This window comes from Salvelinus sp. IW2-2015, unplaced genomic scaffold (genome assembly GCF_002910315.2).
Source record: "Salvelinus sp. IW2-2015 unplaced genomic scaffold, ASM291031v2 Un_scaffold2959, whole genome shotgun sequence".
Taxonomy (NCBI): domain Eukaryota; kingdom Metazoa; phylum Chordata; class Actinopteri; order Salmoniformes; family Salmonidae; genus Salvelinus; species Salvelinus sp. IW2-2015.
Window position 1 is genome coordinate 31117 of NW_019944254.1, and position 14709 is coordinate 45825.

General features: G+C 44.6%; 1 protein-coding gene across 1 annotated transcript in view; it reads left to right on the forward strand.

Annotated features, from left to right (window-relative positions):
- The first annotated feature begins 636 nt into the window (after positions 1-636).
- osbpl8 (oxysterol binding protein-like 8) overlaps positions 637-14709 on the forward strand; it is a 56067-nt gene continuing 41994 nt past the window's right edge. Inside the window, 1 exon segment of the mRNA XM_070440752.1 lies at positions 637-949. Within this exon segment, the coding sequence (XP_070296853.1) occupies positions 799-949 (151 nt within the window). The 5' untranslated portion in view covers positions 637-798.

The following is a 14709-nucleotide window of genomic DNA, read 5'->3' on the forward strand; positions in this document are numbered from 1 at the left end:
AGGCACTTAGCCTTAATTGCTGGATAAGAGCTACTGCTAAATTATTACAATGTAAATGTAAAAATGAGGAGATACCACACAGAGAAATACAGCGTACAGAGAGGAGAAAATGAAAGACAAAAACAAGAGGGAAGACTGGAGGGAGGGAAGACTGGAGGGAGGGAGACTGGAGGGAGGGAGACTGGAGGGAGGGAGACTGGAGGGAGGGAGACTGGAGGGAGGGAGACTGGAGGGAGGGAGACTGGAGGGAGGGAGACTGGAGGAGGGAGACGGGAGGGAGGGAGACGGGAGGGAGGGAGACGGGAGGGAGGGAGACGGAGGGAGGGAGGCGGGAGGTACGGGAGGGAGGGAGACTGGTTGGCAGTGAGAAAAGTAGAGCTATTCATTGAAAGAAGGAAAGAGAAAGAGGGGTAGGAGGCTGTTCCATGGTTAGGCTAGATAAGATGCAACTCTTCTGTACACTGCCGCTGCATGGAGTAGCAGGGGGAGGGACTCTGCTGATTCCTCAGCGTAGTACTCAGAGCCTCCTCCCCTTGCACTCACACACACACACACACACAGGAGAGAGAGGGAGAAAGAGAGGGTGGGAACAAGAGAGAGGGAGGGAGAAAGCGATAAATTGTGCTGCAATGCTTTGAGTGCCTTGAGACTGAGTTGCTGTGCTTGCTGTGTCCTGTGTGTGTGCCTGGCTGCGTGCGATCAGATCTGAGCATTTCGCGGTCAGCGGCTTCGCCCTGCTTGGCCCCCGCTGATCCCCAGCAGGCCCTCCTCAGGCCCCCCCGGGCTCTCGCCAGCCCCATGATGAAGGAGGAGGGAGCGCTGTGCCGTCGCCGCTTCTCAACGTGCGGCACGACCAGCTCGCCGCGGACCCCACACCCCGACGGACGCAAGCTCATCCGCAACGCTTCTTTCGGGGGCTACAACGAGCTGTCGCCCCTCTCGCTGCCAGGTGGGGACCCCTCACCCTTCCCCTCTGATGAGGAGCCTGCCCTGCCGCGGGCTCTTCTACACCCAGCTAGTTGTAGGCTAGCTGTTGCTTTGAGTAGTACCCTCTGTACTGTAGCCAAGTGACCTGTGTGCTTGTTCCCTATAGAGTCGTAACCCCTAGATACTGGTTGTGGACGGTGACTGTGCTGTTATTTGAAGGTCTATTGTGTTCTAGATGGACACTGTAGAAATATTGGAACTACAGGTACACTGTTGCTGTAGTGGTGTYCCTGTAGCAGAGTTACCTGTGTGCTTGTTCCCTGTAGAGACAGAGTCGTAACCCCTAGATACTGCTTGTGGACTGTGACTGTTATTTCAGATACTAATGTGCAGGAGGTTATTGTTTTCAGTATACTGTCACAGTATTGGGGCAATTCTCTTGATGTTCCTTTTTGCATTGCCTGATGTAGATTCTGATGTTGAACCTGTCGAATCTATTTCGTCTTAGAGTTTTGAATTCTTATATTAGAATATACTTTTAATACATATTTTTCCTTGTATAGAAATGTACTCGGGTCATATGCAAACGTATTATATCGTASTCGGTAGCCCGAGTAACTGTGCGCTGCTTTGGAGTGGCCGTCCACCTGAGCGTGAGATCAGCAGAGCTTTCACAGAACGTCAAGTCAAGTGAATTAGACCTAAAGCTTCAGTAGTGAGTGTGATGTTTTTAACCTGTCAGCCTGTCAGCCTGTCAGCCTCCCAGCCACCGAGCCGACACAGCCTCCATTCATCTCTGTTGAAGACTGTCTAAGAAGCTCTCTCCCTGCCAGGAGAGCGCAGTTTTCACAAAGATTGCCGATTCACCGGAGACGGCTGGTACAGGCTGGTTGCATTCTCTCTTTTCTCTTCAGCAAATGTAATCTCAATAAAAATGGTACGTGATACTATTTCCTTATTATCAACCATTACATTTAAGCATCAGGTTTATCAGGTTGTATATAGCTTAACCTATCAAAAGTATATCTGCCATTTTGGAGACGATCTCCACACAGTTTCATCAGTACTCCAGCTTCTCTGGTCCTGGCTCTGGGCTCTGGTCCCCCTCTTTCAGGGTTACCTGGGGCGTAGCTTCCACAGGAGGTGCCAGTGAGGGGCCAATGACTCAGCAGATTAACCTGGGCGGCGGCCTATTAATAGACCAATCACGTGCACCAAAAGACGACAGAAAAATATCAGTGTCCTAATAGCTCCTAGCCCACGACCACTCGTTTGAAATATTATCCTCCCCAAAGATGAAGTGGCTTTGTCTGGCCAGCAACACTGGCAGCGTAGCCGAGGAGGATCCGGTCCATGCGACTGCCAATGAACACTCCCTTGTTTTGTGTTGTTGTTGTTTGCTGGCCGTTGTTTGCAGGCTGAACATGAATTGGTTTTGGAGGTCATGAATGGGGAAATGGAGAAAGGGTGGAATTGCGGTGCTCTGCTAGCTCTGTTGACAACGGAATGGCAGTACGGATTTATTTTTTAATGAACCTTTATTTAAGCAGGGAGTCATGCTGAGACCACGATCTCTTTCGCAGATGAGCCCTGGCAGCAGATGAGCCCTGCAGCAGATGAGCCCTGTAATTTGGATCACCCCTGGGTCAGAGTAACCATTGCAGCACGTCATTACAAAGTCATTACAGGGTTGCATCCCAAATGGCACCCTATTCCCTATTAATTGGTCAAAAGTGGTGCACTATATTGGGAATAGGGTGCCATTTGAGACCATTGCCAGTCTCGCCATGTGATGACAGGCTGCATCGCTTTCCACCTTAAAGGGGTAATCTGCAGTTCAAACAGTAACAAAGAGGGCACCACCACTGTTTTGTAAGAATGCTGAGGGATGGGACTGGAGAAATGGAACCACTCTCAAATTCATCGACAGAGCTGTGGATTCAAGGACAGCCCACCCATGAGATCAAAATGATAGTTTTAACCTTGTCTTCTGGCTATACATCAGAAATGATAGTTTTAACCTTGTCTTCTGGCTATACATCAGAAATGATAGTTTTAAACTCGTCTTCTGGCTGTACGTCAGAAATGATAGTTTTAACCTTGTCTTCTGGCTATACATCAGAAATTATAGTTTTAACCTTGTCTTGTGGCTATACATCAGAAATTATTAGTTTTAACCTTTCAAAAAGTCTGCTGCCTCAGTTTGTATGATGGCTATTTGCATATACTCCAGATGTTATGAAGAGTGATCAGATGAATTGCAAAGACCCTCTTTGCCATGCAAATGAACTGAATCCCCCAAAAAACATTTCCACTGCATTTCAGCCCTGCCACAAAAGGACCAGCTGACATCATGTCAGTGATTCTCTTGTTAACACAGGTGTGAGTGTTGACGAGGACAAGGCTGGAGAATCACTCTGTCATGCTGCTTGAGTTCGAATAGCAGACTGGAAGCTTCAAAAGGAGGGTGGTGCTTGAAATCATTGTTCTTCCTCTGTCAACCATGGTTACCTGCAAGGAAACATGTGCCGTATCATTGCTTTGCACAAAAAGGGCTTCACAGGCAAGGATATGCTGCCAGTAAGATTACACCTAAATCAACCATTTATCGGCTCATCAAGAACTTCAAGGAGAGCAGTACAATTGTTGTGAAGATGGCTTCAGGGGCCAAGAAATCAGCAAGCGCAGGAGTCTCTAAATTGATAGTGCGGATCGGGCACTACAGTACAGAGCTTGCTCAGGAATGGCAGCAGGCAGGTGTGAGTGCATCTGCACGCACAGTGAGGCGAAGACTTTTGGAGGATGGCCTGGTGTCAAGAAGGCAGCAAAGAAGCCACTTTCTCCAGGAAAAACATCAGGGACAGACTGATATTCTGCAAAAGGTACAGGGATTGAACTGCTGAGGACTGGGGTATAGTCGCTTTCTCTGGTGAATTCCCTTTCCAATTGTTTGGGGCTTCGGAGAAGACAAGGTGAGCGCTACCATCCGTCCTGTGTCATGCCAACAGTAAAGCATCCTGAGACCATTCATGTGTGGGGTTGCTTCTCAGCCAAGGGAGTGGGCTCACTAACAATTTTTCCTAAGAACACAGCCATGACGGTACCAACACACTCTCCGAGAGCAACTTCTCCCAACTATCCAGGAACAGTTTGGTGACAAACATGCCTTTTCCAGCATGATGGAGCACCTTGCCATAAGGCAAAAAGTGTAACTAAGTGGCTCGGGGAACAAAACATTAATATTTTGGGTCCTGGCCAGGAAACTCCCCAGACCTTAATCCCATTGAGAACTTGTGGTCAATCCTCAAGAGGCGGTAGCAAACAAAACCCACAAATTCTGACAAACTCCAAGCATTGACTATGCAAGAATGGGCTGCCATCAGGTAGGATGTGTCCCAGAAGTTAATTGACAGCATGCCAGTGCGGATTGCAGAGGTCTTGAAAAAGAAGGGTCAACACTGCAAATATTGACCTCTTTGCATCAACTTCATGTAATTGTCAATAAAAGCCTTTGACACTTTATGAAATGCTTGTAATTATACTTCAGTATTCTATAGTAACATCTGACAAATATCTAAAGACAACTGAGGCAGCAGACTTTGTGAAAATGTATATTTGTGTCATTCTCAAAATTTTGGCCACGACTGTACATCAGAATATAGTTTTAACCTTGTCTCCTGGCTATACATCAAAATGATAGTTTTAACCTTGTCTCCTGGCTATACATCAGAAATGATAGTTTTAACCTTGTCTTCTGGCTATACATCAGAAATTATAGTTTTAACCTTGTCTTCTGGCTATACATCAGAACCAAAAGCTTATATTTGTGGTTCTGATGGGGTAAGACAGTTGAACTATGCTCATGAGGCATTTGTACATTTATATCCTTCAACAATCAATGGACCACACATACTCATTCAAGGGTTTTTCTTTATTTTACATTTTTCTTACATTGTATATAATAGTTTTGATGTCTTCACTATTAAGTAACACATGTATTAACAAAACAAGTGTTAACAAATCAAAATATATTTTATTTTTGAGATTATTCAAAGTAGCTACCCTTTGCCATGATGACAGCTTTTGCACACTATTGGTGTCTTCACTATTATTCTACAATGTAGAAAATAGTACAAATAAATGAGTAGGTGTGTCCAAACTTTTGACTGGTACTGTATATCATTAATTCAAAAGTCAAAAAATGGGTGTAGCTAACCAGCAGATTGCCCGTTTATTGTCTGTTTTGCAAAGGAAATGTGTATTTTGACCCCTCCCACTGTCCTGTGGACGTAGCACAATGACCTCTGATGTTCTGAAGTAAATGGTGCACAGGTTTTAGGAGCAATACCGGTCTCTTTAAAAACTCCTGAGATTGCTACAGGCCTGCCTTCCACTGTAGCACTGCCCATGCTATCCCACTGTAGACACTGCACATGCTATCCACTGTAGCACCATGCTATCCCACTGTAGCACCATGCTATCCCACTGTAGCACCATGCTATCCACTGTAGCACCTGCTACCCACTGTAGCACATGCTATCCCACTGTAGCACTGCATCATGCTATCCCACTGTAGCACTATGCTATCCCACTGTAGCACTGCACCATGCTATCTCCCACTGTAGCACTCATGCTATCCCACTGTAGCACATGCTATCCACTGTAGCACTGCCCATGCATCCCCACTGTAGCACTGCACATGCTATCCCACTGTAGCACTGCACTATGCTATCCCACTGTAGCACTGCACTATGCTATCACTGTAGCACTGCACTATGCTATCCCACTGTAGCCTGCACTAGCTATCCCACTGTAGCACTGCCATGCTATCCACTGTAGCACTGCACCATGCTATCCCACTGTAGCACACTGCATCATGCTATCCCACTGTAGCACTCTGCGCCATGCTATCCCACTGTAGCCCTGCGCATGCTATCCCACTGTAGCACTGCGCCATGCTATCCCACTGTAGCACTGCACATGCTATCCCACTGTAGCACTGCACCATGCTATCCCACTGTAGCACTGCCCATGCTATCATGAGCCTGCATCATGCTATCCACTGTAGCACTGCACCATGTTATCCCACTGGGCAAAATTAAGATCATGACAATTTTTTCTGTTCGTAATCTGGTTTTCTGATTGAGAATGTCTAATGATGTCATGCAGATTATAGCCAACTGGTCTCTGTTACAACCAGGGAAAGATGTCATATTTAGTTTGTTTAGTCCTGCTCCGTGCTGCTCCATCCTGGTCTCCCCTGCTCCATTTCCTGGTCCGTCCTGCTCCATCCTGCTCCGTGCTGCTCCATCCTGGTCCGTGCTGCTCCATCCTGCTCGTGCTGCTCCATCCTGCTCCGTGCTGCTCCATCCTGCTCTGTGCTGCTCTATCCTGCTCTGTGCTGCTCCATCCTGCTCTGTGCTGCTCTATCCTGCTCATCGCTCGGCTGCTCTTGCTCTCGCTGCTCCGCTCCGTGCTGCTCCATCCTGTTCCGTGCTGCTCCATCCTGCTCCGTGCTGCTCCATCAGACCCAGAGTCAAAATGGTGATGGTGACCTTGTTGCCATGGCAAATGTAAAGCACAGCATACAAAATTGAGGCTTTATCCTAGTGCGTATAGCAGGTAATGTTTTCACCCTTCCCCAATTGTCGTCAGGCCAGCTGTTGCTAGGGAACCTTTCAGTTCTTCCCGAAAACGTGGCGTCAGTGTTCGTCAAAGCTGTCATGCCGTGTGTGTGTGTGTGTGTGTGTGTGTGTGTGGTGTGTGTGTGTGTGTGTGTGTGTGTGTGTGTGTGTGTGTGTGTGGTCGGCACTCCATCCATAGACATGACAAAAACACACACACACACACAAGTACACTTCACTGTCTTATATAATGATCCATCCCTAAAGAACATATCTGTTGTTCAGGGTGCAAGTACGGTGCCATGCCACCCCCCTCACAGCATCATGGTACGGACCATCTCACTGGGACTGGATGGAAAATGGATGCTTGTGGTTGGTTCCACATCAACGTCCTCAAATGGGTGTTTATATTCACTTTGTTATGGAGAAGAGGGAACAAAGAACTCTGACTGTTGAAATGTTATTTTGGTTAGCATTGGTACACCCTCAGTGGGTAGTCAGAAACCACAAGCATCCGTTTTAAGGGGAAAGCAGAGAACAGGTGAAGCCTGAACTTTTTGCTTCCGGTTTCAGCTGACCCGCTCAGGCGTTTCTTTTTACGCCTGCTGCGTTAGGTTAGGCAAACGACAAACAAATCTCACTGTTGAAAGGCCATTTTGGTTAGCCTTGGTTTGCATTGGTTTGCGTTGGTTAGCATTGTGTGGCAGTGACAAGAGAATTTCTTGGTTTCTTGTCAGCCTAAGATCTAGGTTTATCTAGGGAGAATGTTGAGTGTTTCTTTGGAGGATAGCAGAGAGAAATGTGAAGCATAAGGCCTTATACACTGGTTTATGCTCCCTAAGTATAAGGCCTTATAAACCACTGGTTTATGCTCCTAAGCATAAGGCCTTATCAACCATGGTTTATGCTCCTAAGCATAAGGTTATAAACCACTGGTTTATGCTCCTAAGCATAAGGCCTTATAAACCACTGGTTTATGCTCCCTAAGTATAAGGCCTTATAAACCACTGGTTTATGCTCCCTAAGTATAAGGCCTTATAAACACTGGTTTATGCTCCCTAAGTATAAGGCCTTATAACACTGGTTTATGCTCCCTAAGCATAAGGCCTTATAAACCACTGGTTTATGCTCCCTAAGTATAAGGCCTTATAAACCACTGGTTTATGCTCCCTAAGTATAAGGCCTTATAAATCCTGGTTTATTCACCCCAAGCATAAGGCCTTAATAAACCACTGGTTTATGCTCCCTTTGCAATCAACTGGGGGCTTGTCTCTCTCCCCAGTTTTATATCTAGTCAGATTGACTTTTCATTACCAAATTCATTAATATTCATGTGATTTACCTGCAAGGTGTTTGTTAAAGCGTCATCAATCCCCTTACAATCTAAACGATTCAATGACATCAGTAGGATTTMAGACATAAASAGCTAATTTGTGTGTATGTGCTCTCATCCAGCATTAGATATGTTCARTCATAATGACACACACACCAGGGTTTCCGTTATCCAGTGATAGCCGGCTTTTAGCCCCCCCCAAAAAGATTTAAAGCTGAGAAATAAAATTGATGCCGGCCAATTGTCCCCCAAAAATATAATGATCCTATTGTGAAATAATTAATTTTAGCCTATTCAATGGCGATTTTAGCATGTCAATCTTGGTGGGGCAAACTGCCAGCAAAGCCTTTACACAGCACAGCACAACACAACAATAAACAATACATKAATTGCACTACAACGGTGACAAACAGTGCCCACAAACTGTTAGGCCCTACATAAAGCTGTCCCAACAGCAGAGCTTTCTTTAAAGCACCATGGAGTGAATCCTTACCACTGCTACACCTGGCTATCAGCGGAGCCTTGTCTGGCAGCGAAACAGTTMATTCAGCCTCATTTACTGCCTTTAAAAAAAACATAGCTGATATGTCGATGTACAAGCTATGGAGTAAGGGGACGTTGAGCGGATTAGAGGCAGTGYGTAATTTCGATTTTAAGACATTCATTAGCGAGCTAGGACGGACGTAGTCAATAAAACTATTTGTTCAGAACTTTTGAAATGTACAGCAACAGAATTCAGAACATGGGCTGTTTTACAGTATTCTCCCTGTACACCAAGTCAGAACCATAGGATAAATAAAGGGGGCATATCAGCAGACAATGAAAGGTCTTACAATATTCAATGATTACATATCTCTAAAACAAGCTAAAGGCTACATGTGGACATCCAAGTCAGAACAGTAGGCTGTTATGAGGGGGAAATGGACCAAATTATTAGAGTGARGCACATGGGCTACTAACAGCTTACTACACAACATACACTTAGTATTACTTTCTTAGCTACAGTATACATATCTCCCTGGCGTATTACATAATTTATGCAGCAGCATACAATACATTTTTGGACTCCCTTTGTTGTGCTGTGCTCACAAATTTTGTCATCAAACATCCCTAAAGATCTGTTGCATGAACATCATTGCTTTTTAACGTGTTTTGGGATGTAGCCTAGGCCTACTGGTTGTAAATGAATATGGGATGTGCCTAGGCCCTACTGGCTGTATGAATATGGGATGTAGCCTAGGCCTACTGGCTGTATGAATTTGGGATGTAGCCTAGCCTACTGGCTGTATGATATGGATGTAGCCTAGGCCTACTGGCTGTATGAATATGGGATGTAGCCTAGGCCTACTGGCTGTATGAATATGGGATGTAGCCTAGGCCTACTGGCTGTATGAATATGGGATGTAGCCTAGGCCTACTGGCTGTATGAATATGGGATGTAGCCTAGGCCTACTGGCTGTATGAATATGGGTTGTAGCCTAGGCCTACTGGCTGTATGAATATGGGATGTAGCCTAGGCCTACTGGCTGTATGATATGGATGTAGCCTAGCCTACTGGCTGTATGAATATGGGATGTAGCCTAGGCTACTGGCTGTATGAATAGGGATGTAGCCTAGGCCTACTGGCTGTATGAATATGGGATGTAGCCTAGGCTACTGCTGTATGAATTTGGGATGTAGCCTAGGCCTACTGGCTGTATGAATATGGGATGTAGCCTAGGCCTACTGGCTTGATGAATTTGGATGTAGCCTAGGCCTACTGGCTGTATGAATATGGGTGTAGCCTAGGCCTACTGGCTGTATGAATTTGGGATGTAGCCTAGGCCTACTGGCTGTATGAATTGGGATGTAGCCTAGGCCTACTGGCTGTATGAATATGGGATGTAGCCTAGCGCTACTGGCTGTATGAATATGGGATGTAGCCTAGGCCTACTGGTTGTATGAATTTGGGATGTAGCCTAGGCCTACTGGCTGTATGAATTTGGGATGTAGCCTAGGTCTACTGGCTGTATGAATTTGGGATGTAGCCTAGGCCTACTGGCTGTATGAATTTGGGATGTAGCCTAGGCCTACTGGCTGTATGAATATGGGTTGTAGCCTAGGCCTACTGGCTGTATGAATTATGGGAGTGTGCCTAGGCCTACTGGCTGTATGAATATGGGATGTAGCCTAGGCCTACTGGCTGTATGATATGGGATGTTGCCTAGGCTACTGGCTGTATGAATTTGGGATGTAGCCTAGGCCTACTGGCTGTATGAATTTGGGATGTAGCCTAGGCTACTGGCTGTATGAATTTGGGATGTAGCCTAGGCCTACTGGCTGTATGAATATGGGATGTAGCCTAGGCCTACTGGCTGTATGAATTTGGATGTAGCCTAGGCCTACTGGCTGTATGAATATGGGATGTGCCTAGGCCTACTGGCTGTATGAATTTGGGATGTAGCCTAGGCTACTGGTGTAGAATTGTGTAGCCTAGGCTACTGCTGTATGAATTTGGGATGTAGCCTAGGCTACTGGCTGTATTTGTGTTAATGAATTTGGATGTATCTTAGGCCTACTGGCTGTATGAATTTGGGATCTATCGTCCCACAACGGCCACAGTTTGTTGAGATAGGCTATTTCTTTCTCGCACAGAACGACAAGCTGACCATTATAATAGGTCAACTTTTCCACTATGGGGGATTGTAGATTAACATAGGCAAGTGAGTCAAGTGATTCATTACTGGTCTTGTTTGCTGAGGAAAAGTAAATATCTTCAAAGTGTGCATCAGAATTCGGTAAGAAGGACGCACACCGTTGCATCCTGGAGCATGTTCTCTTCTCTAGGATAGAGGGCAGCATTTTCACGTTTGGATGAAAAGAATACCAAATTCAACTGGCAGCTACTCATCCCAGAAGATAAGATATGCATATTGTTAGTAGATTTGGATAGAAAACACTCTGAAGTTTCTAAAACTGTTTGAATCATGTCTGTGAGTATAACTGTGAGTATATGACTTAAATAACAGAACTTATTTAGCAGGGAACTTATTAGCAGAGACCAGAGGACAAACCATTCAGATTTCTTTTTTTTTTAGGTCACTCTCTTTTCAATGGGGTTTCATTGGGAATCCAGATTTCTAATTGACCTTCTTGCAGTTCCTACCACTTCCACTGGATGTCAACAGTCTTAGAAATTGGTTGAGGTTTTTTCTTTGTGTAATGAGAAGTACGGCCATCCAGAACGAGGGTAACTTGAAGTGTACTGTTAGATAGAGGCGTGACCAGAAAGCTAGCTACAGTTTGTTTTAATCCTGTATTGAACACAGATCATCCCATCTTCAATTTTATCGATTATTTACGTTAAAAAATACCTAAAGTTGTATTACAAAAGTAGTTTGAAATGTTTTGGCAAAGTTTATAGGTAACTTTTGAGATATTTTGTAGTCACGTTGCACAAGTTGGAACCGGTGCAACGTGTTGGCTGGATTCACAGCAAGTGTAGCTTTAATTTGGTGTATTGCATGTGTGATTTCATGAAAGTTAGATTTTTATAGTAATTTATTTGAATTTGGCGCTCTGCACTTTTACGGCTTTTGGCCAAGTATCCCAGAGAGGTTTAAGATGAATAACCATAAACTAAATGTGATTTCGTCGTTCTGAGCTCCGTAGGTCGACACCCTAATCAGGTTAGCACCGCACCCAATGCATGTCCGGTCTATTAAAATGCTGCCGGTCAAAAACCCTGACACACACACACACACACACACACAACACACACACACACCACACACACACACACAACAAAGATGCCCCATCTGAAACTCCTCAGCCAAATAACCTAACATCCCTCTAATGTCCAATATCCTTAAAGGGAGGTGATATATCAAATGGATTTAATTTGAATGAATAAACATTGTCTGGCCCTGCTAGACAGTTGACTCAACCTATCCAGACAGATAGTCTTCATTTAACAAGGTAGATGGATGAGGTTTACAGAGAGCTTTGTGTCAACCAGTCAGCCATTTCTCTCTAGCACATCTCTCCATAGAGCCTTCAGAATGAGAGCTTCCCAAGTGACACGCTATAACCGATGTATTGCACTGCTTTTGACCAGAGCTCTATCAAAAGTAGTGCACTATGTAGGGAACAGGATGTCCTATCTTTTTCTTCTCCTTCCCTTTGCTCTGTCACTATTTATACAATATTCTATCTTTCTTGATCCCTTCTCTGTTTCTCTCAGATGTTTGTTGCAGAGCAAGATGACTGTAGTGCTAGTCAGTCAGGGCACTGCTTGCATGTGTGACTGTAGGTGTTCACACTGTTTACATCAACTAACTCAACTATCAACACTTGATGACATACTGCAGGGCACATCCAATCAATACATTCAAGAGGTGGGTTATAGGCAGATATTACACGCATGCATCTTTGTAGCTACAGCAAAGTACAGGACACCATTAATTCATCACTACTCACACCCCAAAAAAATATTGTGTTAATTAGGGCACACCTTAGCAAAACGTTTCAAAACCAAATGCAGCGGAAATCGAAAATTGCCAAAAAAAATTACCGGACATATCCTAGTAGTTCCTTCCGATTTTACTCTGTTTTCTTCGGTTTGGTGTCTACTGAACAGGACCCAGCCAGGTGCACCCCTAACAAGGATGCTGTATAGCCTTCTATAATTACTCCTCAGGGATAGAAGAGAAACCAATGAGAAACATTTCATTGAACCACAGCCATGACTCAGSCTTTTCCAACATCAATAACATTTTAATAGGATCATGGCTTCCCAAATGGCACTCTTGACTAGAGCCCATAGGGAATGGGGTTCCATTTGGGACAAACAGCATCTCTTACTGGTGAGACTGACGTTGCAAATTTGATTTGCAGTTGTAGGCACCCTGATCGCCCTCTTGTTAGAACCAGGAAAAGACCTAGGGGGACCTGGCAAGAGGTCAGCAGAAAGTAGTCAGCGTAAACACATTAAAAAAGAGTACATTAAAAACAGTTACAATGATCAATGACATGTTCTGCTATAAGAGCTTTACACTCAGACAGCATACTGCATGTAACTTACTGACTAGCCTCTTATAGGACTAATATAATGTAGTCTACTGATAGGGTGGCGCACAATTGGCCCAGCGTCGTCAGGGTTTGGCCGGTGTAGGCCGTCATTGTAAATTACGATTTGTTCTTAACTGATTTGCCTAATTAAATAAAGGTTAAATCAAATTAAAATATAAAACAAGTTGGTTAAGGGTACTTTAAACAGCAAGTCTATTTTTTTACACCTCCTTATCCTCTCTTTGTCCTGTTGTCTAAAGGAGAACTCACCAGACCCATTGTCAGTTTGCACAGTAAGCAAGCAGACTTTTCATTTGCCGTTAGTTCGTTTGTTGTTGGAGCTTTGTGTTGTAGTTACCAGCCGTTGGCGACTGACGGCCGTCATTTTTGGCCCGTTTCTAAATGTAGATTCGGTTTGCACTCATGTTTGCAAGTTACGACCGGCACTCTGTTCAGAGGTGCTGATTACTCTCGGCCGGTAGACGCTCGACAATGCTAGCTGGTTCTGTCCGTGCTTTAGTGTGTGTGTGGTGTGTGTGTGTGTGTGTGTGTGTGTGTGTGTGTGTGTGTGTGTGTGTGTGTGTGTGTGTGTGTGTGAGAACTGTCTGTCTGCACAAGATAGCAGTGAATAGGCTTTGAGTAGCCTGATTACCCAAGAGCCTCTCCTTCAAGCCTAAACGCATCTCTCTCCCTTTCTCTAGGTTTTGGTAATGAGATGGTGTTCGTTGCATAACCAATTTCTTTTGAAGATGGAGGAGACAAACCCTGGAGAGTCTCACTGAGTGTGCCCCGACCCAACCCTAGTGCCCTAGACCATATATTGGAAATAGGAAGGGTCCTTCTAAGTGCACTTGGGGCACTGATCTACCTTGTCTCCATGGAGATGAGCTTGTTGAGTGGGTTCTGAGGATGTGTGGGGCCTGGAGGAGCCTCTCAAGCGCCCTCTCCAGTCTGTCGTCATTTCATCCCACGACATTGTCCTCAGATCTCCACAAAACGAGACGGGTTGTTTAAAACATACATATATATTACATAACGGGTTGTTTAAAACATACAATAATATTACATAACGGGTTGTTTAAAACATACATATATATTACATAACGGGTTGTTTAAAACATACATATATATTACATAACGTGTTGTTTTTGAAACCCAACAGCAGCTTTTGATTGTGCTTGTGAGACGATCAATCTTGTAATAATCTTCTATTTCATAGACCTAATATATATTGTAATTGTTGACAACCCTCAATAGTAGCTCTTGATTGTGCTGCGTATGTTGAGGTGGTTGTGGTGGCAGATCTCAGGAGACATGTCATATGCCCTTATGTCTAATAGAATTGGTAGTCCGTGAATCGTCTTCAGTCATTTATATTCTGGTATTGATGGTTATGAGTAGAATCCATACCAGAGCATTGGCCTCTGATGCTTAACGTGTCTTCTCCACTTGTTAATGACGTAAGGTGTGTTTTACAGCGGGCATTAATTTGACACAGATAAAGGCAGGGGCCCTGTCCTTGTTTGTTTTATAGCAGGAGAGCTGCTTCGTGCTGGAGCCAGCCGAATGATTTGAAGCTTGTTACCATACTGATTTATCCTTGTAATACAGCAGTGGAAAGATCAGAACGAGCAGTAAATCTCTCCTCGTAAAATGTAATGTATACTTTGAGCGGTAGCTGTGATAGTCTGCTGCTTTCCAGCCGGGACTACAGTATGCTATGAATGATTATCTCCATCGCTGCAGTCCATCTTTAAAAGCTTTAGAATTTCTCAC